General features: G+C 50.3%; 1 protein-coding gene across 3 annotated transcripts in view; it reads right to left on the bottom strand.

The window, feature by feature from the left end:
* Positions 1-27,243, bottom strand: part of ZFYVE26 (zinc finger FYVE-type containing 26) — a 710,441-nt gene that overhangs the window by 479,743 nt on the left and 203,455 nt on the right. For 2 of the 3 annotated variants that reach the window (XM_086937127.1, XM_086937129.1), the window contains exon 11: positions 11,983-12,075. In XM_086937127.1, the coding sequence (XP_086793253.1) occupies positions 11,983-12,075 (93 nt within the window). The remainder of the gene's footprint in view (positions 1-11,982; positions 12,076-27,243) is intronic. The other variant, XM_086937128.1, reaches the window with a different exon arrangement.

Genomic DNA, 27,243 nt, shown 5'->3' with positions numbered 1-27,243 from the left:
TGTTGCCTATTCTGGAGGTATGCGGCCATCGCAGACAGGTGAATGCGGATGGAAGTATACGCCAAATTGCATTGGTACAGATGGAACAGGTAACGGATGATGTTCTGAATGGAAGCATCCAACGGGTTAATGTCGTGGTTTGCACAATAAATGACACACCGCTTCCATTTAGCCGCATAACATGCTCTAGTAGTGGGCTTTCTTGCCTCCCGAATGATGTCCATGCAATCCGGGGGAAGATTGAGGTAGCCAAACTCTAGGACTTCAGGAGCCAGATCGCCAGGTTGAGCTGCTGCGGATCTGGGTGCTGAATGTCGCCATGGCTCTGCGTCAGAAGGCTGGGTGTGAGATGAAGCCTTTGATGCGGTACCACGGAAAGTTCCAGAAATGTGGTGTACCATGGTTGGCGAGCCCACGTTGGAGCAACCAGGATGAGAGTCATCGAGTGCTGCCTGAGCTTGCGCGCCACCAGCGGTATCAGAGGTGCTGGGGGAAAAGCGTACGCAAATCTGCCTGACCAGTTCATCCATATCGCATTGCCCTGCGATTGCGGGTGTGGGAACCTGGCGGCGAAGCTTTGGCATTTTGCGTTCTCCCTTGTGGCGAACAGGTCTATCTCTGGATGACCCCACCTTTGGAAGTACGGTAGGAGTACTGATGGATGTATCTCCCACTCGTGCATTTGGTGGCTGTGCCTGCTGAGCAGGTCCGCCATCTGATTGACTTTGCCTGGGAGATGTTCTGCCATCAGGAAAATGTTCCTCTGAATGACCCACTTCCACATGCTCTGAGCCAGATGAGACAGCTGCGGAGAGTGTGTGCCCCCCTGTTTCTGAATGTAGTACATGGCCGTCATGTTGTCCGTCCGGATCAACACGACCTTGTTGCACAGATGTACTTTGAATGCCTTTAAGGCCATGAAGATTGCCATCAGTTCCAATACATTGATGTGCATCTTCCTTTGCTGTAGTGTCCATAGTCCCTGCACTGTGTAGTGGAGTACATGCGCTCCCCATCCCTGGAGAGAAGCGTCCATCGTCAGGATAATCTGTGGCACAGGCTCTTGGAACGGTCGGCCCTTGCAAAGGTTTTGTGGATTCCACCAATGCAGAGAGTTGTACGCCCGACCGCTCACTAACACTAGGTCTGTTAGTTGCCCGTGAGCCTGAGTCCACTGACGTGCCAGGCACTCCTGAAGCGGACGCATATGTAACCTTGCGTGCGGGACAATGGAGATGCAGGAGGCCATCATGCCTATCAACTGCATGAACACTTTCGCTGGAAGCGAGTGCTGAGGTCTGAATCTCTGGATCAGCGTCTGGATACTGGCGACTCTCACTGAATTTGGCTGCGCAGTGGCCGCCAGAGTGTTTATTGTCGCGCCCAAATACTGCTGTATGTGGGCGGGCTGGAGATGGGATTTTGGGTAATTCAGTGAGAATCCCAGATCGTGCAGGAGATGAATGGTGCGGGACACGTCGTTGGCGCACTGTTGTTCCGATTTCGCCTGAATGAGCCAGTCGTCCAGATAGGGATAGACGTGGATGTTTTGACGTCTTAGATGCGCCGCCACGGTCGCCAGGCACTTTGTAAAGACCCTGGGCGCTGTGGTGACCCCAAAAGGCAGAACCCTGAACTGGTAGTGCTGGTCTTGAATGGTGAACCTTAGGTACTTCCTGTGTGAAGGATGCAGGGGAATGTGAAAGTATACATCCTTAAAATCCAGAGTAGCTAGGAAGTCCCCTTGCCGAAGCAGCGGGAGAACCTGCTGCAACGTGAGCATATGGAAATGTTCTGACAGAATGTACCAGTTGAGGGGCCTGAGGTCCAGGATGGGCCTGAGGGATCTGTCCTTTTTGGGGATTAGAAAGTACAGAGAGTAAACCCCTGTTCCCCGCTCTTGCAGTGGAACGAGCTCTATTGCCCCTTTTTGTAGCATGACTTGGACTTCCTGCTGCAACAAGTGCAAGTGCTCGCCTGACATAGGACGGTGTCTTGGAGGTATGTTTGGTGGAGTGGAAGTGAGTTCCAGACAATAACCGTATTGGATAAGAGATTTGACCCACCTGTCCGTGGTGATGGATTTCCACGCGGGCAGGAACTGCTGGAGTCTTCCCCCGACTGGTGTTGTGTGGTCGGGGTGCAGTGACAAGGCGTCACTGTTTGTTGGCGGTGGAGGACCTGGAGCTGTTATTTCCACGTCCTCTGCCTTGGACGTTGTTGCCCCGGTAACCCCCTCTACCCTTGTTGGTGTATGAGGATTGGGTGTTGCTCTTATAGTATTGTGTGGATTGTGACGCTTGACCCCTTGAGGTGCCTATGTTATTGGAGCGGCGAAAGGAACCACCCCGAAACTGCTGAGACTGTAAGGCACCCATAGATTTAGCAGTGTCAGTGTCTTTTTAGGTCTCGCCTGTCGATGCGCATGCGCATCGAGCAAGCGAGACTATAGGGGCTCATCGACTCTTTATCTAACTTGCAAGGAATCGTGGCGATTCCTTGCAGTGCCCGTGACTTTTAAGGTCAAGGCGCATGCGCATTAAGCTTATGCGCATGCGCATTGACCTTAAAAGTCACGGGCGCGTGCACGTCCGTGTTTGTTTACCCGCTCCGCCCCCTCCCGCCGTGTCGCCTTGCCTACTCTCCCCTCTCCGCCCCCGTTCCGCCCCCTCCCCTTCCCGCCGTGTCGCATTTCTCCTCCCCCCTCCCCTCTCTTCCCTCCGGCTTCTTTTTTTTTGTTTATTTTACTCGCACCTCTCCCCTCTCCGCCCCCGTTCCGCCCCCTCCCCTTCCCGCCGTGTTACTTCTATGGGGTCTCAAACGTGTGCCGTCAGTGTTACATGCGGGTCTGAGCTATGTTACCAGCAATGGAACGTGTGGCCTGCAACATACACCTGGAGCTCCACAGCAACCCACCGAGCTGCCTCTTGGATTCATAGTGCCCTTCGGCCAATGCATTGACCACCCGAGCTGCTGTCCTTAGAAGCCGACACTTGCTGAATGCACATCTCTTGAATGACTCACTGAGCTCTATCGCCAGGAGATGTCCTTGCTCTGCAGATCTTGCTTACTCTCCCCGTTCCGCCCCCTCCCCTTCCCGCCGTGTCGCATTTCTCCTCCCCCTCCCCTCTCTTCCCTCCGGCTTCTTTTTTTTTGTTTATTTTACTCGCACCTCTCCCCTCTCCGCCCCCGTTCCGCCCCCTCCCCTTCCCGCCGTGTTACTTCTATGGGGTCTCAAACGTGTGCCGTCAGTGTTACATGCGGGTCTGAGCTATGTTACCAGCAATGGAACGTGTGGCCTGCAACATACACCTGGAGCTCCACAGCAACCCACCGAGCTGCCTCTTGGATTCATAGTGCCCTTCGGCCAATGCATTGACCACCCGAGCTGCTGTCCTTAGAAGCCGACACTTGCTGAATGCACATCTCTTGAATGACTCACTGAGCTCTATCGCCAGGAGATGTCCTTGCTCTGCAGATCTTGCTTACTCTCCCCTCTCCGCCCCCGTTCCGCCCCCTCCCCTTCCCGCCGTGTCGCATTTCTCCTCCCCCCTCCCCTCTCTTCCCTCCGGCTTCTTTTTATTTTTTATTTTACTCGCACCTCTCCCCTCTCCGCCCCCGTTCCGCCCCCTCCCCTTCCCGCCGTGTTACTTCTATGGGGTCTCAAACGTGTGCCGTCCGTGTCGCATTTTTCACTCTTGAATCCTTCCTCCCCTCCTATCGCTCCTTCAATCCAAACACCCCCCTTCCTCATCGGCTTTCTTTTATCCCTGAGAGAATACTTTTAAATAGGCCCCTGCTGGGCATTTTTCCCATTCCCTTCATCTCTGTCACTTTCTCTCTGTTGTATATGCGTTTCTCCTCATGGGAAGCCACTGTCCCCCTCATCGCATGTCACTCTCTCCTCTGAGATGCTTCCTCTCCCGGTCTTTTTCCCCTCTCTCGCTATTGTTTGTTTCCCTGTGTGGTGTCATCCTCCCTCTCTGCCCCCTCCCTTCCTTTTCGTTGTGTATCTGTTTCTACTGCGGTTTCAGCCTCACATCCCGCCCTGGCTCAGATGTCTCTCTCTGCAGCTGGCTCGCAGGCCCTGCTGGTGCCTGACCTCCTTCCGTGCCTGGGAGCAGCCCAGCCCCGCTGGCTCCAGGGGGAGATTCCAGTCTGATGGCTCAGGGCGGGCCGCTCCTGCGGCTCTGGAGAGACACCAGCAGTGTGTGCTTCTGCCTGCCCTTCCCAGAAGAGGCGAGCCCTGGCTCCCACGCGGCCTGACGCTCTCCCTTCGACACCCTAAGCCATGACTGTCGGCCACATGCACACCTACATTCAGACCCTACAATCACAGCACTAACACCGACCCCTCTGCCCCCCCCCCCCCGGCACTCACGCCCAGCATTCATCTCCCTGCAACCTACCAACCACACATATCCTTGCTACTAAATCCACAAAACGTATACTCATACTGCTGGCCCCTGCCCAAATAACCACTGCCGCCCACATAACACCCACACACCCCTAGCATGAACACCCATGCACTTAGGACAATCTCACCCACACACCCCACTGCATTGACATTCTAGCTCATGCCCCTTCATCCACTTCCCTGATACTCGCACCTAGCAATGACTACATTGTGGCATCCTGCCCACTCCTAGCGAGCACACTACAATATGCATCCGCCCCCTCACTCTCTCTGCCCACCCTCAACGCCTCACCCTCACCCTCACCCTCACTCTCACCCTCACTCTCACTCTCACACACCCTCACTCTCACCCTCACCCTCACTCTCACTCACCCTCAACACCTCACCCTCAACGCCTCACCCTCAACGCCTCACCCTCACTCACCCTCACCCTCACTCACCCTCACTCACCCTCACTCACCCTCACTCTCACTCACCCTCACCCTCAACACCTCACCCTCAACACCTCACCCTCAACACCTCACCCTCAACGCCTCACCCTCACTCACCCTCACCCTCACTCTCACTCACCCTCACTCTCACTCACCCTCACCCTCACTCACCCTCACCCTCACTCACCCTCACCCACCCTCACCCACCCTCACTCTCACTCTCACTCACCCTCACTCTCACTCACCCTCACTCTCACTCACCCTCACTCTCACTCACCCTCACTCTCACTCACCCTCACTCACCCTCACTCTCACTCACCCTCACTCTCACTCATCCTCACTCACCCTCAACCCCTCACCCTCACTCACCCTCAACGCCTCACCCTCAATCACCCTCAACCCCTCACCCTCACCCACCTTCACTCACCCTCACCCTCACCCTCACTCACCCTCACTCACACTCACCCTCACTCACCCTCACCCACCCTCAACCCCTCATCCTCACTCACCCTCAACACTTCACCCTCACTCACCCTCAACCCCTCACCCTCACTCACCCCCACTCACCCTCAACCCCTCACCCTCAACCCCTCACCCTCACTCACCCTCAACCCCTCACCCTCAACCCCTCACCCTCAATCCCTCACCCTCACCCACACTCACCCTCACTCACACTCACACTCACCCACCCTCACTCACCCTCACCCTCACTCACACTCACCCTCACCCTCACTCACCCTCAACCCCTCACTCACCCTCAACCCCTCACTCACCCTCAACCCCTCACCCACCCTCAACCCCTCACCCTCACTCACCCTCAACCCCTCACTCACCCTCACTCACCCTCAACCCCTCAGCCTCACTCACCCTCAACCCCTCACCCACCCTCACTCACCCTCAACCTCATGCTAAAGATTTACAAAAAAACCCATAAACAATTCTAAAAGCACTAACTCTAATGCTGCGAGACCTATTGCATTTCTAATGCTTGTTTCATCTTTTCAAGCGTTGCATCCACTTCTGGCCCAAACAGGTGCTCTGGATTAACTGTTTGGTTTAAGATGGTAGTCTGAATGTCTGGTTTAAAACCTGATATTCTAAGCCATGCATGCCTACGCAGTAGCACGCTAGTATTTATAGCTCTGGAGGCGGTATCAGCCACGTCCAGTGCGCACTTAATTGAAGCGTTGGTGATAAGCTTCCCCTCCTGAATCAACATTTCAGCTCCCTCCTTGTACTGATCAGGTAAGTGCTGTAGAAGGGTTTCTAAGGTGTCATAGTGCGCCCTATCGTAGCGTGCGAGTAGTGCCTGCGTGTTTGAATTGCGCCACATATTAGCTGCCTGCGCAGCAATACGTTTCCCTGAAGCTTCAAAGACCTTAGATTCTTTGTCTGGGGGAGGAGCATCACCCGTGGTCTGTGAGTTTGCCCGCTTACGTGCGTTGGAGACAACCAAAGAGTCCAGTGGCAACTGTCCCTTGATGTACGTTGGATCAGTGGGCGCTGCCTTGTATTTTTTGTCAATACGAGGATTAATGACTCTTGCCCGGGTGGGCTGCCTGAAAACCTCAGGCGCATGCTTTAGCACTCCTTTGAGCATTGGCAATGTCTTGACAGTCTTTTCAGCTACTGAGAAAGTGTCAAAAAGAAAATCGACATCCACTGGGTCCGCATGGAGGTCGACATCATGATTGGCCGCAGCTCTCTCAATGAGAGCGTTGAAGGCTGCAGAGTCCTCTGTTGGGGAAGTTTTCGCAGCAAAAAGCTGCGGCTCGTGTCCTGACTGGGGGTCCTCAGGGTCGCCTCCAGCAGACCATGGCTCATTGACATCCTCTGGATCCGAGTACGCTGGATAATTGTACTCCTCCTCCTCGTCCCCATCACCCTCCCCAGCGTTAGAGTGAGTGGGTGAGAGCTCCAGACCTTGTGGAGATGCAGGCTCCATAGGGGCAGATGCACCCGCAGAGTCCAACTTCTTTTTAAGAGGAATATGGAAATGCTCCAACACAGGCTCCGGGGTGATCTTCCTTTTAAGGAGAGAGAGCTTGCCTGTGTTGGCATCGATGACAACCTCTCGACGCTCCTCGTCCGCTAGCGGCTGGAGCCGTGGCTTCGGCACTACCAGGGATGCTTTCGGCGTAGACACCATCTTCAAGGGCACCCCGGCCCCATGTTACGGAGCGAAAGCCTTTGGCGCGTCTTCGGCGGCAGCGTGAAGTGAATTGGCGTTTGCGCCTTCGCCGGTTTCTGTGGAGGCTTCGGCGTCACATCCTTCGGCTCGAGAGCCACTGCCTCCTTCCGAATACGCTGAAGGGACTCCGTGACCTTCTTGGTAAACGAGGGGGAGGGCTGGACCGGCTCGAGCGAGTCCTCTGAGTCCGGATTCGGGTCGGCGACCGAAGGTGCAGTCTTCGGAGCCGATACAGCACCTCCCTTTGCTTTGTCGACCGGGATCGGCGCAGCCAGAGACTTGGGGTCGTCTTGACGCTTCTTCGAGGCTTTTTTAGGGTCATCGACCTTCTTGGCGTTGACGCGGCTCTTCAGAGCGTCGACCAGCTTCGGCGCCGACGCAGCCGCGTCGGGCGTTTTCGCCTTCGACTTCGACCCGGGGGTTTTTGGATCGGCCATTTTGGCGTGGCTCTTGAGCTCGACGGCCATCTTGGATTTCTTCGGCGCCGAGGCCTCTGGAGCCTTCGATCCCACCAGTGCGACTTGCACTTTCGGTTTCGATACAGATGGTGTGGACCCCGATGGCTTCACTTTCGGTTTCTGTACCGGGAGTGGCGCATCACCAATGTCCGTGGCCGGGCCCGGAGGCGGGGCTGTGGGACGAGTATTGAGGTCTTGGGTAAGGCCCGAAGGCGATCCCTCGACCTGGGCCTTATTCTGGGGTTTGGCCCCGGAGTCAGTATGAGGATGCTCCTCTTCCGAGCTATCCTCTAGGGTGGCAATGGCCCCGTCGTCGTCCCCTACCTCCTCGACGACTTCCTCGAACTCCTCGTCTCCCGCGTCGTAGTCTTCGTCCTCCGACGCCGGGTTAAAGTCCGAAACATTAAGGACGGTGTCGTCTTCAACATCTTCTTCAAAGATGTTTGCCGGTGGGGGTGCCGATAACTGGGCCTGCAGTCTCGCGGCCCAACGTAGCTTGAGAGTCTTCTTCGACCGGAACTTGGAATAGGCCATACACCTGGCCTCGTCGTGGTCCGGCGACAAGCATCTGTTGCACACTGGGTGCACGTCGAGGTGTGAATACTTCGAGGCACACACTGGGCACCTCTTAAACTGAGTTCTTTCCATGTTGAAGTAGTCTGGAGCGTTGTGTAGGCCCGTCCGCGCCGACAGCACGCGGAAGGGCAGCAAGTGTTCGGAGCCGAGGAATAAACCAACCCGAACGATAGACAATACCGACGCGAGTCCTAAAGACCTTTTGGTCTCAAGTAAGGAAAGTTAAACAACTATCGATTCCGACAGAGGGAACCGAAACACATCCGAACCCAATGGCGGAAAAAAACAATCTGGTAATGGAGGCGATGCCCATGCGCACTGTAGTCCAGGGGAGGAGCCACCTATCTCGTGATACTTCGAAGACTCTTCCAGGACAACAATGTGCAATCATCCGGACCCAACACTAGGCGGCGATCTATGCACAGATATGAATTCAGCAGCCCACATGCCTCGAACCCTTTGTTAGTAAAAAAAAAAGCTTGTCTATTTTCATGTATGCTTTGTATGTAATATACAGTACCTTGAAAGTAGATTTTCTGCCTAAAGGGAGGCAGTGAAAGACGTTTAGTATAGGGGAGATGTTATTGAGTAGGTTTACATGTAGGAGGTGCCTTCACACTGCATTCTGCATTAAATGAAGGTGTTTTATAGTCAAGAGTGAGATTTCTATCAGAGAGCCTATTTGTTGAATGCAGCCAAAAGTGGTAGTTGCCTGAGGTTTCTGTGCAAATTCTTGACGATAGAAGCTGCACATTGGGTCTGTGTGGTAGAAATGTGGATTTTGTTAATTAATTTGAGAGTTGATGGAAAGAGCTCACTCCTAGGTTTCTTGCTTGAGTTGAGCTAGTAGGTTAAAGATATATTTTGTCTTTTCTTGCTCAATGACTGAGCTTTGGGCAGTAGACAGTTTAGGTTGGGAGATCAGTATGTGATAGAGGGATGATTAAGCTAGGTTCAGAGTCCAACTATGATGGTTGAGAGAAGACTATGAAAATCGTTAGGTGGGGTGATGTGTGCTAGAGTTTTATCTATGGGTTGCAAATGTAGAGGCAATAAATGTGGTACATAGAATAGTGTCATTTTCCTGCTCATGAAGACTTGTTAGAGATTTGATAGGGTTAGTCTGGCGAGTGGAGAGAGGCATTTTCATGGTGAGTGTGAGTTGCTTGCGCATGTCATTTTGTGTAGCAGCTGAGTATACTTATGATTTGTGGTGCTATTATTGCAGGGGTGAAGGGAAGGACTTGATTGTACAGGATGTGCAGTCTAGTTTTTTTTAATCCTATATCCTGATGGTGGTAGATGGAGTGTGTGCTAATGGTCATAGTAGGAGGTTAAGATGTAACTTGAATTTTCGGTAGCTCACAACTGATGCTGTGCATTTAAATCACTGTTCTATGACCCTAGTAGAAAGAGTGTTGCAGAGAGTGTAATTGGTAGGTAAAGGGCAGTTGAGTATTTTGTGGTCTGGTTTTGAAGTGTTTGTAATAACATGACTAAAGTAGAAGGTGGTGTCAGATGTTTGGTGACGTTGCACTGGTAGTTGATAGATGGCAGACAATCTTGGAATTTTCCTTTTTACTATCTGTTTAAGATCTTCCATCCTTTTTGGAGAATGTGCAAAACAAATGCTGTAATATCATCTATCTTAGAAAAGAACATTTGATACAGCCTATTCCATTATCAGGTTTAATTGGTAGGGTATAACAATGAACATAGTGTGCTTCTGAGTACTCATCTCTGACTTTCTTTTTGACACCACCTGATGCACCACTCAGCATGATGCCACCATCGCAGTTTTGAGTAATTAATTTTGCCTTGGCCCTGGGAAAACAAAGTTAACTTACTTCATTTTGTATAGCGGTGGCAAAGGCTGATAGGGAGTGGACCCAAAGTGCCAGAAGAACCTCTTTGCTGAGCCGCATGGCACTACCATGCTGATTTATCAATAGACAAATAAAAAAAGTATGTTTTAGCCAACATGATGTGATTTTAGGTGGAGATGCTGGAGGAGCTACATAACTGAATCTATCAACAAGGCAAATGCAGTGGGGACTCAGGACTAGGAGATCCAGCAAACTGTAAACAAGTCAGCACAGGTGGGGGTATGAGCAGCCTTCTACATGGTGTCCTCTTGATTCTGGCAGTAAACCACATACTAAAGCACACAGTGGTTTTAGGTGTTTAGCATGGGAATCAACTAGAGGTGCTATGGTCCACTTTGAGAAAGAGGTAAACCATGACAACTGAATTGTAAGCAGCACAGAAATTGATGACTGCAGCTGGCTGCTGAGAAAAGCAAAGATAACATTGAAGAATGCTGAGGGGGCCAAATGCAATGAGGTGAGCTGAAAGGGAGAGAACAGCGGTCACCTAGCGTGAAGGAGGTTGCTATTGAACGCACAGCTCTGCAGCAGTTTGTTCATAGCACTCAAATGTACACAGGCAAAGAATGCACAACTCTAGACACCATTTCAGAACTATGTTATGTTATGTTATTTTTATCTGTACCGCGCACAGCTGCCCCAGCAAAGGGGCGTCCTGGCGCTTTGAGAAGGTAAACACAACACAGCATTAAAAGCGGGCAGAAAGGAGAAGAGACACAACAGATGAGCTAAACAAATAAAAAGGTCTTGATAGCCCGTCTAAACTGAAGGAGCTCATCGATGGCCCGGATTTGTGGAGGAAGAGAATTCCACCAGCTCGCTGCCAGGACTCGAAAGGAGCGGCCACCAATTCTGCTCAACTTAAAACGCGGGACCACTGCTAAGTTCTGGCCTAGCGATCTAAGAATGCGAGAGGAGACATAGGGGATAATCAGTTTCTCCAAGATTTGTGGGGAAGTACCCTTGAGGATTTTAAATGCAAGGCAGAGAACCTTGAATCGAATCCTCTGCTGCACAGGGAGCCAGTGGAGAGAGTGCAGGGCATTGGACACCGAGCACCGCCTAGGCAGACCTATCACCAGTCGGGGCGCAGCGTTTTGAACCCGCTGGAGCCGCAGAAATTCTGACTGGTTAACCCCCGCCAGTAGGGAGCTGGCATTGTCCAGCCTGGACAGCATTGATGCTTGGACCACCAGCTGTCTTGTGGGTGCATCAAAGAATTTGAGGATGGGTCGAAGTCCTCTGATGATGCCATAGCATGAAGCCGCCACCTTCTTGGTATGACAGATGAAACTCAGAGAAGGATCAAGCCACACCCCCAGGTTTTTTATCTCTGCCGCTGGGAGGGGAGTCATACCCAACTCCGAAGGCCACCATTTGTCACCCCACAAAGCCACCTGTTTACCAACCACCATAATCTCCGTCTTCTTGGTGTTTAACTGGAGACAGTTGGAATTCATCCAGTTAGCCACGTCCCGCAGACCATCACAGAACCTGGGACCATTGCAAATACAAAAGGGGAGGGGACTGGGACTGAAACATTGCCTATCTAAGAGTGGTCCCACGTCATCCCATCCCATTGAGACAGTAAAAGAGACAGTGCTGCAGATGATGTAGATTCATGAGGACTATCATGGATCCTCCGACTTATCTATAGTGATGCATGCAAATGGGTGAAGGCGAAAATAACTGTTTCCTGTATTGATACTGCTCTATTGATCTTGCTCAGTTGGCATTATTTTAAACTTTATGTCTGTTTCATGTATTGGAGTATTAATGTTAAAGTATTGGTACCACTTCATAAGTTGCACCTGCAATGGTAAGACTGGTTTTTGTTTCAACAAGAAGTGGTATTGAATGCAATAAAAAGTGACAGTATGGTTCGTGGTTTAGGGATCTATTAGGAATCTATTTGTGCTAACATTATCCTATACATTAATACACAACAAAAAGCTGAAACGTAGGCCATGAGAGATTCCAGAATAATATCACTTTTATAGAGTCAGAGAGATTTTAAGCAAACCTTTTTTACTCCTCTGAGCACGACGTCGCCGCCTGTGGTTAAACTGTTTTCTTACTCGAAGGTGCATTTTCCGTGAGGACAAGACCTGCTCTTCTGGGAGATAGAAGCATGATGTACATCAGTGTCTAGGCATCAGAAGAATGTTGTACTTCCCAGACTGCAATCCTACAGATGGCCATTTTTGCTCTAAAATCAACATCTGGCAAATATGACTCCTCAACTTCCAATACTTTTTACACTACTAAGATAGATGCACATACTGAATCCTAAGTCAAAGGATCGTGAAAAGTAGATACAAGAGCCTGCACATGGATCTTTCGAATGTGGAAGGTTCTACAATTACAGTGGGTGGGAACAAACCAGCGAAGGAGGAAGGGGTAGTGGATACTGGAATGTAAGCCAGAATCCACTAAGCTGCTATAATATCCACTATGCTGCTAAACTCTACAAGACTTCACACTGTTTCTAGATGATCTATACTATGTAATTTGTAATCCTACTCTCAAGGCAAAAGGGGCTGAACACATGAGAAAATTTAGTATGAAAAACACCCAAACCCAACTAAACACTATGATGGTGTAAAAGAAGGGATTTCAACAGCTAAAATATTCTTTAGGTTTTAATAGTTTCAATATTTTGTTGTGGATATAGAAATAGTGTACAATACAGATACATTCACCTACAACCATTGGCCGGTGAGGCTGAAAAATAAGCAACGGAAAAAAGAAAAGGCTAGTATAATTGTGTTTCAGGGGACAGTAATAGAGAAGGATAGAAGAATCAAGAGGGAAATGAGTGCCGGTTGGGCTATCTGGTGGTGTTTTTTTTTTTTAAACGTACCCTAGTTTATTGGGTTTTTTACAGGCATCACACATAATCATGCAATCTGCCAATCAACATGACAATCCAACCCCCCGCCAAGGTTCAACCCCTCTACCCCTTTTATACCATACAACACAATTACTGTAGCTCTATAGGAGTCAGATGCCAATAAACGAAACCCAATACTTTGTGTACCCTCACCACCCCCCCGACTGGTGTAGTGCCCCCCCCTCCCCTCTCCCTTGTCGCCGGTGTGCACTATTCCATGGATCTGTTCTGTCGTGTGGGAACAGGAGTTACTCTTTATTCAGTCCCTTGATATACCTGTCCCAGCTCGGGGTCCCCTACCACCATTGCAATCTCCTCTCATTCGTCTTCTGCCTGATAATCCTGTGACGCTTGTACTAGTGTTTCCCATGCCGTCGCCGCTTCCAAAGTCTTATCATTGTTTAGTCGTCTAGCCTGTTGGTATCTAAACGTGCTTTCACCAGTCGCCCACTTTACAAACTCAGCCCTCCATTTCTTGCTGCTGGGACCCGCCGTCGCCTTCCATCGTCTAGTTATTTCCCGTTTCGCTAGTAGTAGACCCAAATCTATAAACTTGCTTGTTATCTTGTTTTTCGACGTGTGGGGAAACCAATACAAAACATTAGTGGCTGTATCAAAGGTCAATTGTCACTCTGTGATTGTGTTCAGTATATCTACCACCTCCTCCCAATAAGCTCCCATCGCAGGGCAAGACCACAGCATGTGCACCAGGTCTGCTCCTGTTCGTGTACAGCGAGGGCACGCCGCTTCCTGTATCTGAAAATATTTTGGGATTTTCCTTGGTGTCAAATAGGCTCTATGGAGTATATAAAAATGTACCAGTTGGAATCTCGCATTCCATGTGCTCTTCCAGGCTCTGCGCATAATTTGTGACCAGGCCGGGGCAGGGATAGGTTTCCCTACGTCAGCTTCCCATTTCAATCTCAGCACCTCCAGGGGTGCCAATCCTTCATTAAGCATCCAAGAGAAGAGACACGTAACCGCCCTGAAAGTCCCGGCTGCCATCATGGTATATTGGCATGCCATGGTTGTCTTAGGTTCCGCCAACCCCTCCTGCCAGTGTAGTTGGAGTGCTCTAGTCAGTGCTGCGTGTAAAAGAAATCCCCCTCTCGGCAGCCCGTATCTCTCCTGCAACGTCTGATAGGGCAACAGTGCCCCATCCTCGTACAGATCTCCTATTAGCTGGATCCCTGCGTCTTCCCATTCCAGCAATGGTGTCCATTCACCGCCGTGGGGGAGCGTTGTCTCCATTCCCAGCGGAATCTCGGGCGCATACGGGTGCAATACTCCCGCCCTGCGTTGAGAACGATTCCAGCACAGCCGTAGTGTCTTTTTCTCCATGAAAAGGTCCTTAAGGTCCAGTTTTTGTTGCAGCACTATAAATGACAGTACATAGTGTGGTATTCCTCTGCCCCGCTGCTGTTCCGGACCTCTAAATTCTTTTGCCACTGCCTGCGTTAGTATTTGGAGGTGGGCCGCCAAATAATATAGCTCGGAGTCTGGGACCTCCAAGCCCCCCTCAGCTTTGGGCCTTATGATCGTTGCTTGCGCAACCAGACGTCTGCCCGTTCCCCATAGGAAACTCACTATGAGCGATTTCAACATTTTGAACATTGAACACGGGATCCATATCGGGAGAGTTCTGAAAAGATATAATAGTCGAGGGAGCGCTTTCATTTTCAATAAAGCTATTCGACCCGTCACCGACAGGGGGAGTGTGGCCCAAAAGGTCATGCTACTTTTCAATGCTCGTAAGCCACGTCCCACGTTCCCTTCAAGTGTATGGACTGCTGTGTGACATATATGCACTCCCAAATATTTCAAACAATTGGGTTCCCACCTCACCTCCCTATCGGTAACGAGCTGGGGTTCTCCCTGTTTCAACGGGAACAGGCACATTTTTCACTCTCAACCCGAGACATCGCCAAATTCCGAAAGTAAGGTCCCAGCTCTCGTCAACGCTCCTCGTGCGTTATCAAGGAACAACAGCAGGTCATCAGCGTATAGTGATATATACTGCCGATCTCCTCTACACCACAGACCATCATAGTGGTCCCCCAATCGGATTTTCACCGCTAGAGGCTCCACTGCTAGGGCGAACAACAAAGGGGACAGCGAGCACCCTTGTCTTGTGCCACGACGCACTGGGTACTGCGAAGATATCAGCGATCCGACACGCACTCTAGCCACAGCTGACGCATATAACAATTTCGTCCAACTTATAAAGTCGGCTCCCAGGCCGAAGCGCCCCATTGTTTCGTATAAATAAAACCATTCCAAGCTGTCGAAAGCCTTTTCAATATCTACCGATAACACCATTGGTTGTTGTGCCTCTGGCTGGTCTTCCTCAAGCAGCCTCACCAATCTTCTAATGTTTGTGGATGTGTTTCTCGTTGGAATGAAACCAGCTTGATCTTCATGGATCAATGTGGTCATATGATGTAAAAGTCAGGTCGCCAATTTGCCAGTATTTTGTAGTCAGTAGTCGGCATCGATAATGTGCGGTAGGAGGCCGGATTCGACACCTCTCGCCCGGCTTCAAAAGTGGAATCACCAAGGCTTCTCGCATTGAAGCTGGCAACCGGCCCAGTTCTTTTGCCTCTCTATAGACCTCCAGGAGTCTCGGTGCTAGTGTATCCATATATTTCACGTAGAACTCTATCGGCAACCCGTCAACTCCTGGTGTTTTATTTCTAGCCATGCGCTTAATAGCACTTCTAACTTCACTTATCTCAATATCTCGGCCTAAGCATTTTGCCTGCTCTGGTTCCAACTCTGGAAGCGAAAGTCCCTCCAAAAAGGAACCAATTTCGAGGTCCCCCGCCACTGGTTAACTCTCATAGAGTCCTTCATAGTATCGCAGAAAACGCTGCAGAATCCCATTTTGGGTGTACACCAACTCCCCGCTATCATCTACCAGGGCTAATTTAGGGGAGCCTCTTTTGGTCGGGTTAGCCAACCAGGCCAGTAATGTCCCTGCCTTGTCTACCTCCGCATGTACTCTAGCAGTATAGGCCTTATAGTCAAAGCAGCGCAACCTCTCCACCTCTGCAGCAACCTCTTCCTTCGCTGCCTGGACCTCCTTCTGAAGCTAAGGGTGGGCAGGCCGCGCCAGTTCCGCCTTATGTAGTTTATCCTCGGCTCGATCAAGGTCATTAAGAAGCACTTTCCGCACTCCTGCATGCTTTCCTATGCATATTCCCCTAATCACCACTTTGAAAGCATCCCATTCTATCGCCTTCGTGGAGGCTGAACCTGCGTTCTCTGCAAAATACTGAGTGATCCCCTCGCTCACTTCCCTCTGAAAAATCGGGTCTTCCAGCGTTTCAGGGCGGAGCTTCCAAGTGGGGATACTCGACACCCCGGTCATCCAGTGCATGGTGAACAGCAACGGGTTATGATCGGAAATCGTCCTGGCTAGGTATTCGGTCTGCATCACAGATGGCAGTACCGTTAGGGAGCACAACATCATGTCCAGCCGGACATGCAGATCGTGCATCCCGGAGTAATAAAAATAGTCACGGTCAAGTGGGTGATGCGTACGCCATGCATCCACCAGGCTCCATCTATTCTGCCATTCCAGCCTTCCTTTAGTCAGTCTATGTATCGGGGAATCAGCCAGCGGAGGGTGTGATCTATCCAGTGATATGTCCGTTATGGAGTTGAAGTCTCCTCCAATCACTACTAGGCCTGCAAGATAGGATGCCAACGAACCAGAAAGTTACGCCAGAAAGCCCATCTGATCTACATTAGGTGCATAAATACTGCAGAGTGCTATATCCCTGCCCCTGAGTCTACCCTCTATGGCCACGAACCTGCCCGCAGGGTCTATCGTCTGCCATGTGAGTTGGAAAGGGACCCCTGCTCTAATCCAGATTAGAGCTCCTCGCGCAAATGCTGAGTAGGTGGTGTTAAAGACTTGCCCCCTCCATCGTCTTTGCAGTGCCATGCCCTCCACCTTAGTTAAATGGGTCTCCTGGAGTAGTGGTCTGTGAATCCCCCTGCGAACCAAATATGCATGAATCTTGTGGCGTCGTGTCATAGTATGTAGGCCCCTCACATTCCAGGTAATACATAGTAGATCAGCGGTATCTCCCATCCCCCACAAGTAGCATCTGCATCCCAAAACGTACTCCCGCTTCCACACCGGCGAACTTCCCCCCTCCCCAACTATCCCTTCCCCACACCCCCTCCAGAACAGGATCTAGTAACGAGCCGCTAGTTCCCATCCAAACCATTATAAAATTTGCCACACTTCTAAGCCCGTCAGCAGTCACTGAGGGCATACTGTAAGGGCAATGAAGGGGACTGTATGATAACGGGCCGCCGCCCAACCTCTGCACGCATCTCACCTCAAACTGAGCCCCGGATAAATAAAAAGCTTTAACGATCCCTCCTCCCCAACCCATAGCCTCCCATCCAAAACCTACTACAGGGAGTCCATGTAAGCTGCTGCATCGTTTCTTATTCAGTTCAGCTGCTGCCCTAGCCCTCATCCAACATTCCTTCGGCCGTTGATGGTGTGACCCTCGGCAGGCGCACACTGTCCACCTCTGACTGTTCGGTATCAGACCGGTCTTTGTCCTTCTCCGAGCCCGATTCTCCCGGAGATGCCACCTCCTGCGCTCCCGATATTGCTGATACCACTTCAAGCATATCCCGATGTTCCGCTTCTGCCTGCCGTAGCGAGGGCCTCCTCATGCCCCTCTGTCTGTTTCGAAGCCTCCTCGATTTCCTCTGAGGTAAATATGTTGCGAGTTGCTGTGTTCTTTGTTCGTCACCGTCCTTCCCAGCTCTGTACAATTCCAGCCAAGCACAGGCATCTTCCGGATTGTCATAAAAATACGTTTTACCGTCCACAAATATCCTCAGCTTGGCCGGGAACATTAAGGAGTATTGCAGTCCCTCAACCCGCAGTTCCCTCTTGACGGCCAGGAAGGAGGTCCGGCGTCGCTGCGCTTCATACGTGTAGTCTGGGAATAGGTTGACCTTACCGTTCCCCACATAGTAGGGGACGTCTGCTCGTGCTTTCTGTAGCAACAGATCCCTGTCACGGAAATGCAACAGCCTTGCCACCACCGGTCTCGGGGGTCTGCCCTGTTGAGGCTGCCTGGCCGGAATCCTATGTGCCCGTTCTAAAGTGTAGAAAGTAGAGAGGCCTTCCAGTGCTACCACTGTTTTGAGCCACGTCTCAAGATACTGCAGCATGTCTGTCCCTTCCGCTTTTTCTGGCAGACCTATTATGCGGATGTTGTTCCGGCGATTACGTCCTTCAGCATCCTCGGCCCGTTTCTCCAGTGCTCCAATACAGTCTAGGACATTCGTCATTGTGGGCTTGAGACGGTTCTGCAAAGGTTCAATGGTCTGGAGCGTGGCCTCCACCTTTTTGACTCTGTCCACCAATTTACCATGATCAGCTCGCAGCAGGCCCAACCCCGTGGCTACTTGCGCTATGTCCTGCTGTAGCGCTGCTCGGGAGTCCGCATTCGCTGCCAGGATTTTGTCCAGCTGGTGCTGCAGATGGGGATCACACGGCTGCTCGGGTTCTTCCTGCTCCCCCCGACCAGGCAATTCTCCGTCCGACATGTAATCGGCTGAGCTCCGTCTTTTTTCCCTTTTATTTTGCCCATGGTGAGACACCGTTAGTAGGGGAGCCTCCCATCCCACCGGTATGTTGGGTTTGGAAGTCCCGCTCCAGTAGGGCCGCCACCACCTCCTCTCAGGTAACAAGTCTCTCCGCACAACTCTTCTCCCAACAAGTCGGGGTTAAATCCAGGCAAGGGAGGATAGTCGCGTGGTCACACTACTCTCAAAGTCCAATCAGCCCCTGGATGTTCCGGTGCCCATGCTAGCTATAAAGGAAAGGTCCAGTTGTCCCTCCCTACCTCCAGATGAGGCCCTGAGGGGCCCGCGTACTGCACTCACGGCCAGGCCGACTTCTCTCTCGACATTGCGTCAGGTCAGGCCGTGCTCACTCAGGGATAGAAGGGTGCCTCTCCTGCCAGTCTCCAGTCGCGTGGTACCACATAGAGCGACCTCCTATCATCGGGAGGGCCATCCGTTATAATCAAGAGGTTCCTCCACCGTACTTTGCCTCCAGGGGATGTATCAGCCTCTCCCTTTCTTCATCAATCGCCTGGTTCTTCACTGCGGGTCGTCAAGTCTGGGGCCCCCCCTCGTTAATTCCACTGGCAGGCATCCACGTCCCCCGGTTCCAGCCTCTCGTTTTCCCCCGGTGGGCTCACAGGGCCTATAAATCCCAGCCGTGCAAAGCACCGCTCATAGATCAGCAGTGTAGGTTGCCGCTCACCTCAGGCCTCAATGCCCCGTGACCTAGAGGGCCCGCTGCGCTCGGCTCGCTGCACATCAGTGCCGGGTTTGGCCCGTCCGATATCCTCTCCCTGCGGGGAGTCTTCAGTGATCCGCGCCGCAGCGCCACTCAGGTCTTGGTCGCCACGCAGTTAATTTTCGGAGCTGCCGCAGGATTCTCACTTCACCCGGAAGTCCCGCTCCATTCGCCCGCCTCACATTAGGAATCCCCTAGGTCTCCGGGAACCACCGCCACTCGGCTTGCCTTCGCTTCAACAGGATACAGCCTTTCTGACTATCCATGTCGCACCGACTCTCAGTTCTATGCCACGGATGGTGCCAGGGTTGCGGGACAGGTTCAGGTCTCAAGTCACTGCCAGAGTGAGCCCGGTCCCTTCTCCTTTCCTTCCGTTGGGGTAGGAGATCTGGATCATCGTTGTATCAGGATTTTTAAGGGGCTCAATTTCGGAGCTCGCAATTTAGGCGGCCGTCATCATCGACCCCAAGCCACGCCCCCCATCTGGTGGTGGTTTTATAAGGTAAAAATCACGGAAACTCTTCTAATGACTGGTGATGGTATGGATTATTTCTGGTATTTTAAGTGTCCGAGGCAGAGTTAGTCTTTTCTGGTATCAGGCGGAGTATGCAAAGGTAGATCAGGCGTGTCAGTTCCTGAACTCCCTACTGAGATAGCCAATGCATGGACCCCACATCTTATCAAACCTTGGTAGTTGGTTTTCCACTACCACTGTGAGTTTTTCCATCCTCCAATAGACCCCACATCCTGTGAAGCCAGTCTGTAAGTCTTGCGATCATATCTGTGACCCATTGACCCAACAAGACTTGTTAGTCTTTTTCTCGTTTCCAGTGTGCTGTGTGTTCAGGCGTGTAATACCAGTAATGGGCTATCTGTAATAGTATCCCTTTGCTATGGCGGAGTGTGCCGCTGTATTTGCCCGCTTCTGTGTGTCTGCCCATTCCTTCTGTGTGAATTGTCTGCCACACTCCTTCTCCCATCTCTCCTGTGCTTTTGTTTTGGCTTGTGATTGGGATGTGTTCAGGAAAGTGTATATATCTGACATTAGCTTTTTATCTGTGTGTCTAATGATAAGCCATTTTTCAGAGGGTGTCAACGATGGGTGTGTGATCCAGTGACCAATAGTGATGTACTGCCATTGTGCTGAAGTGGGCAATCCATATCCTTTTTGGGGTTGCTGAAAGATCATAACACCCATGTGATCGAAGAGGTTGCCAGCCCTCGTACAGTTCGCATGTTGCCATGGCATGTATGCCGTACCGTGTAGTGCAGGTGGGAAGTCAGAGTTTCCCAGAACGGGGGTCATGGGGGACAGTCTTGTGGTTAATTTCTTGAAGGTCACTACTGCATCTCAAACACCAACTGTGGCACATAGTTTCAGAGAGATATATACTCCCTGTGGCCAGTGGGGTTTAGGGAGCCAAGGTATCTTCCATATGTGGATGCCTGTATTAGCCTGGTTGATAAAGCACCAGTGTTTCTCCGTAGTGGGTCGGTTCGACTTCACCATATATCAGAGCTGAGTCGCTTGGTACCAGTGTTTAAGTTTAGGTCCTAGTCCTCCACACGTGGGTGACCGGTATGTCAGGTGTTTAGCGATACGTGCCCTTTTCCCAGCCCATATGAAATGTTCTATCAAATGTTGTAGTTTGGGTAACAATTGCGGGGTGGGGAGGAGGAGGAGGGTCTGCATTACTTATAGTATCTTGGGGAGAAGCATCATTTTTATTGCCGCCAGTCTCCCAAGCCAGGACAGTGTATGATCCTTCCATTCCACCAAGTCTGCACGGGTGTCAGCTACCAAGCGGCCATAATTGCTCTCTGCCGTTTGCCTAATCGTGGGGTGTATGTGGAGACCCATGTATGTCACCCCTTGTGTGACCAATGGATACGTGGATATGGGTAGAGACTCCATATAACCTCTGCTTCTGGTGAGATTCAGGAGATGCAAAGTTATTGTGTTGATCTTAAAGCCGGATACTGCTCCAAATGTCTCCACCTCCAGGGCGAGCTTTGATAAAGAGCGGAGGAGGTCGGATAATATCACCAAGACATCATCCGCATACAATGCTAACTTATTGTCTCTACCTCCCATCCTCACCCCCGCTTTCTCGTTGGGATATTGTCCAGTTGACTCAAAACATTGCCTGCGGCATTGCATACCCGGCCATAATCCGTCCTATAAATCAGGGTCCCAGGCCAATAAACCGTAGGACCGCTTGTAGGTATGGCCAAGGCACTCTGTCAAACACCTTTTCGGCATCCATGGAGAATAGGAGTGTTGGTGTCTTAGTTTGTTGGACCTTATCTAAGAGGTGGCATATTCACTTTGTATTATTGCTAAAATTGCGGACTGGGATAAAACGAGCCCGATCCGTTTTTATGAGATCCTGATTCATTGGGGCTAGGCACAAAGCGAGAATTGTGGTAAAAACATTTGCGACAACATTAAGTAGTGAAATGGGTCTATATGCTGCGCATTAAGTCAGATATTTGCCCTGTTTGCGTATAACCGTAATGGTAAGCTAGTCTCATTGTGTCTGACAGGGTGCCCATTTCGCTAAAAGGGTTATATAACCAAGTAAGAATAGGGCCCAGGACAAAGGCAAATACTTTGTAAAATTCTGGGGGTTAGCCATCATGTCCGGGAGCCTTCCCAGCTGGGAGGTGGGTAATTGCAGTGAGTATCTCATTAATATGAATGTCTTCCCCTAGGGCAGAGGCGTTTTGGTGATCCAACCCATCAATTGGTGCGCTGCTCAAATAGGATTCTATGTTAGTGTCGGAATGATCTTCTGCCGTAAACCGTTCACTGTAAAAGTGTTGGAATTCTTGTGCTATCAGGTCATTCTGCTCAAACATATCCCCCTGCACATTTGCGATTGCGGTCACCTTCTGATTATTCGTCTGCGCTAGAGTCTCTGGGCTAGAAGGTGGCCAGCCCTGTCCCCTCCCATATAGTATTTCTGCTTGATCCGCCATAAGATATATTCTGCCCTATCCATGTCAAGAGCTTTTCCTTTCGGGCTATGGCAAGCCAGCGAAGAGCTTGATGTGTCCCAGTTCTTCTATACAGTCCCTCCAATTCTTTGACTCTCCCCACTAGTGTACTCCGTTTCGCTCATCTCTCCTTGTTGAAACAGGCTACAATGCTGATAATATGCCCGCAAGACTGCTTTTAGGGTGTCTCACAAAAGGGCAACTTGGGTGTCAGGTGTGTCGTTTACTTCAAAGAAGGCCTTTAAGGCTTCAGTAAGTTCAGAGATTACGGTCTTATATGTAAGTATTTTAAGATTCAGACGCCAGGTGCAGTGCCTACCAGGTGCAGTGCCTATGGAAGTAGGTAGGTTCAATTGAACATAGGCGGGGGAATAGTTTGACAGTGCCGCCACTCCAATGTCCACTTCCTGAATATAGGAGTCTAGGGAACAAGTGGTAAAAAAAAGATCAATTTGGGCATGTGTTTGGTGCGCTGCCGAGTAGTGGCAGTAAGATCTCTCTGTTGCGTGGTGTTTGCGCCAAGTATCTATAAGATTGTGTAAAGTTAGTTGGCGGTGTCCCTGTGGTGATAGTGCTCTTGTATGTGCCGATCGGTCCATCACTGCATCCATCACCAGATTAAATTCCCCACCTCCTCCAGCGACTCCAGGTGGTGCAAAACACAGCGGCCACAGCGATTCTGAGGCTGAAACCCAGGTCTCATATGGCTCCCCATCTAACGGCCTTATACTGTCTTCCAGTGCAGGAAAGGATAAAGTTCAAGGCCATGGTAGTATTGTTTAAAGTCTTTTACGATAAGGGCGCAGGATACCTCAGAAGGCAAACTAGCAGCTATGCACCCATCAGATCACTAAGATCCTCCTCCTCTGACCTCGCCCGGATCCCCAAAGGGTGCTTGGAGCACAGTGGTGATAAATCTTTTGGCTTCCTGGGCGCTCAAGCATGGAACCAACTACCGGCCACATTGAGAGCAACAACTGTTTTGACATCCTTTAAGAAAAAGATGAAAACCTGGCTCTTTAAGAGCTAAGCAGGCCTCTCTGTGCAGTTATGCATGAACTTCTAGCGCCGGAACAATCCAGCTTGAGTAGCATTTTGCTTTCTAAGCTCCATTCATTCATACATTCACCTACAAGTACGTGTCTGTCTGTGGTTTGAATCACCAGCCCTATTGCATCTAATATAAATTATTCTTATCGTTCATTAGGACTGTAGATGTTAGCAATGGTTATAGATTAGGTCCCATATGTAATACAAAGTGCGAGGAGACGTCCCAGGATCTCCGCTTCTGTATGTGCAACTTTACTATAAAAATATATGGCCAGTAGGACCGCCACACTCCTGCCTTCCCCCTCCCTTCCCATAAGAAAAGTACTGGCAGTCGAACAAGCGAGATCCCATTTGTCGCCAGTCCCCTGAAATCAGACGCGTCTCTTGCAATAAACAGATGTCACATTTAGATTTTCATAGCATGAACCCGAGCGCTATCCGCATTGCTGGCGCATTAAGCCCCCTCACGTTGTAACTAATTATTCGGACCATCTCTTAACTAAGTGAGTTGTGTTTGTGGTGAGTCCGTGTATAACCGTTTTAAGCCCTCCCGTTAGGCGTTGAAATGTAGGAAGCCCAAAGTGAGCAACAACATAGAATGTTGAGAATTCCCAATAAAGAGAAAGAAAAAGAAAGAAGATAAAGGATAAACAATAATCATCAAAAATTGGACATCGATTCCCCATCCAAATTGCCCAATACATGAGAAGAACAGTACGTGGTATCGGCAGTGCACCATAGGATTCATCCAGGTCCTTGTTCTGTGCACCCCGCTGTCCTGCCAGCCATCCAATGTGATCAGGCAAGGGTATGCCCTTGGGTCTGCGTACTGTCTTCGGGAGGTCGATGAGTATATTGACTCAGTGCTGTCGTCATCTTTACCACTATCCAAGCCCTCCCCGCCCCCCCCCCCCGCAGTCGCTATTAGGTTCCCCCTATGCCTCCCGCATCTTCAACTGTGTCAGCAGCTCTTCCCTTTCTGTTTGGCTGTCTGTGTCCGATGGTTTAGCCACTTTCTTCCCTCCTCTTGATTGGAGGGATCACGGATTCCGGTTTCTGGTTTTGGTGAGCCTTTGTCTTTTCCTGGATGTAGGGTTGTCCATTTCTATTAAGTCCTTTGCTTCCTCCAGGTTGCAGACAGATCGGGTCTTGTTGGCTCACACAAAGGTGCGGTGGAAATGGTGGCCCCATTTATACTGAATTCCCTTCCATTGCAGAGCAGCTCCATGAGTGTTTTCAGTTGGCGTCTTCTCTGTAGTGTGATGGGGGATAGATCATGGTACCGTAATGCCCTCGAATTCGATGGTGGTGCGGTCCCTGGCTGCCGTCATAATTGTTTTATTGTGGGTGTAATAATGTAGGCATGTGAGAATATCTTGTGGCATCCCAGGTGATTTAGCGGGACTACCAGCTCTTTGTTTGTGGTCCAGGATGATGTCTTGTGGTGCCAAGGTGGGGGCCACGTTGTGGAAGAGTCGACGAACATAGGTCTCCAGCCCAGCCGCCGTTGCTTGCAATGAGACCCCTTTGATACGTATGTTACATCTTCTGGATCTGTTACCAAGGTCTTCCATCTGGTACTGGAGCTGTGTCTTCCCTTTTTGAAAGTCCAGGAGTTCTTTACAGCGGGCGTCCAGTACTTCTTCTCTAGCGTCCCCTCTTTGTTACAGGGAGTCGACTCTCTGGCCTATGTCACCCACTTCTCTCCGGATCGCTTTCACCTCAGTTGGACCAACGTGCTCCAAAGAGGGTCACCAGGAAGGTTCTTGTCACCGGAGCCTCTTACTCCTTTCAGTCTCCCATTGTCTTCTCTGGGCTAGCGTTGTATCCCGTTATTTTTTGGGGGGTTGGCTTGTTGAGTAAGTCCTTTATGCTGCCATCTTTCTTAGTAGGGGGGTTTTGAGGATGCCATCTCCTACCCCAAAGATGCAACAGATCGGTGGTCCTCGCCGCCAGTTCCTGCTCCTAGGCCGCTCCGGGAGCGGGGATTACTCTTTATATGATTCCTTTCTCCGATCTACTGTGCAGTGCGGCGGCGTGTCCGATGAAGCCACCCCCCTGGATTCGCGATAGCTTCTGTTGCTGGCTGCTCGCATTTTGGGTTTGCCGGTGTGTCTGTCGGTACGACAAGAGATGACCCCCTCTCCCGCTCTGTCTGCCACATACACGGGCTGCCCAGCCTCATTCACCCCTCAGTGTTCTGGGATTTGTCTGCTGTTTTAAGGTAAGTACATTATCTGTTGCGGGGCCTCCCTTACATGTCGTTGCTGCCATTCAGGGCACCTGAATTCTTCCTTTCAGGGCTCACGACCTTCCCTCCTCCACCCCCGGTTTGGGGTTTCCCAGTGTTAAGCTACCTGTATGTAGCTGGAGGCTCAACGCTTCCTCAGTGGTCATGGTGGAAGGGGGACCTCACTCACACCGCTAAGGCGGGTCTCACAGAGGCCCTCTCCTAAGTCTCGTGGTGGCACACTGCCTGTCCGGAGCGCCGGTTCGTGCAGGCATGCGGTCACCCGCACCTGCATCCGCTGCGTTTACTGTCACCGCTGTTGTTTTGGGCTTATTGCCGGGTCTTCCAACTGTTTCAAGCCACCGTCTCTCTGATGTTGGAGACTGGTGCCATCTCATTGCTAAGCCTCGGCGGCGGCCTGGGTTCTTAGACGCCTCAGCACAGGCCTCCATCTTTAGGGACGTCCACGGAGTGCTTCTGCAGTTATGGTTTCTTTGCGGGTGTTGGGGGGCCCAAGGGTGACTCCCAGTTAAGTTGTATTGGTGGCAGAGCTCCAAAAGATTACTAACACTCAACTGCCTCTTAACCACGCCCGACCCAAATATTTTTTAAAGGTGAAGAAGTAGCAGAAAAGGTTTGAGTTGAATTGCACCTTTACTGCAACCGTGAACTGCCAGCATTTCCACAGGCATGAAAATCACAGGTTTACAGTTAGATGTATTTCTGGAAAACCAAGAGCTTTGTTTCTAATTTCTGGGGTCATGTGGGAACGGAATTGTCATGTATTGGAAGAAGGGGGCAAAGGTATGAAAATCCTAGGTGTTGTATATTCACCTTTTTATGTAAACATTGTTTAAAATACATTTCCCATAAACAAACCAGGCAACTGAATCTCTTCAAGAAAGTGTGAAAAAAACGCACATGTGATTGAACTCTCTAGTGTGTACCATCCTAACTTGGAGTTTGCTTCTCACAATCGTGATACTCCTACACACAAGCTATGGATTGGACAGCCACCATGTGCAAAAACAGTTTTTCAACATTAATACCGGTTCTCTGTAACTGGATGAGACAACTGTGGTGCTCCCAACAAAAATAGTTACTTCTATGGTGGTTACCAACTCATTTCACACTTCTATGGTGACTTTGTTAAATGTTTCTTTCCCACGATCATCTGGTTAGAACCCCTTACTTCTCCTGCCAGAAGAAAAACACTAGAAAATACACTGAATGCAAAGCAGCAGAGAAACTGTCAGGATAACAGTCATTAGTACTTTTCAACAATAATGAACAACCAACATGTTTAATTTAAGCATGGAGTGCTACCAATAAGTATATAGGGCTCCACAAAGGACAACAAAGCTCTCATATGTGGCATCAATATCTATGGCAGGTTGGAATCCAGCTTTCAGGAGTGGTGCACAGAAAGCACCTAACATGCCGGTAAGGATCTAGTGAAGGTTACAAAGGACGTTCAGTGCAACACTGAAGGAGAACATGAAGGGTGATCTCTGTTCCATTTCAGTCAAACAATACCAATGATGAAATAGGTTGAAAAATGTAATGTGGGGGAGAAAAGCACACAAATATAGAAAAGTCTCCAAACTTGGATTTGTGGTGGACTAAATAGCTGCGGTCCTGCAACTTCGCACAAGGAAAAAAATATAAGGTCAGGGTTTTGACATCTACTGTGTGATCTAGATGTTTGAAGAAGTATATTTAGTCAAGCCACAAGCAACAAAATAAACTGTAGAGTAATGTACCA

The sequence above is a fragment of the Lissotriton vulgaris genome, chromosome 9 (genome assembly GCF_964263255.1).
Source record: "Lissotriton vulgaris chromosome 9, aLisVul1.2, whole genome shotgun sequence".
Taxonomy (NCBI): domain Eukaryota; kingdom Metazoa; phylum Chordata; class Amphibia; order Caudata; family Salamandridae; genus Lissotriton; species Lissotriton vulgaris.
The sequence above is the reverse complement of the archived record's forward strand: the minus strand, read 5'-3'. Positions and strand labels throughout refer to the sequence as shown.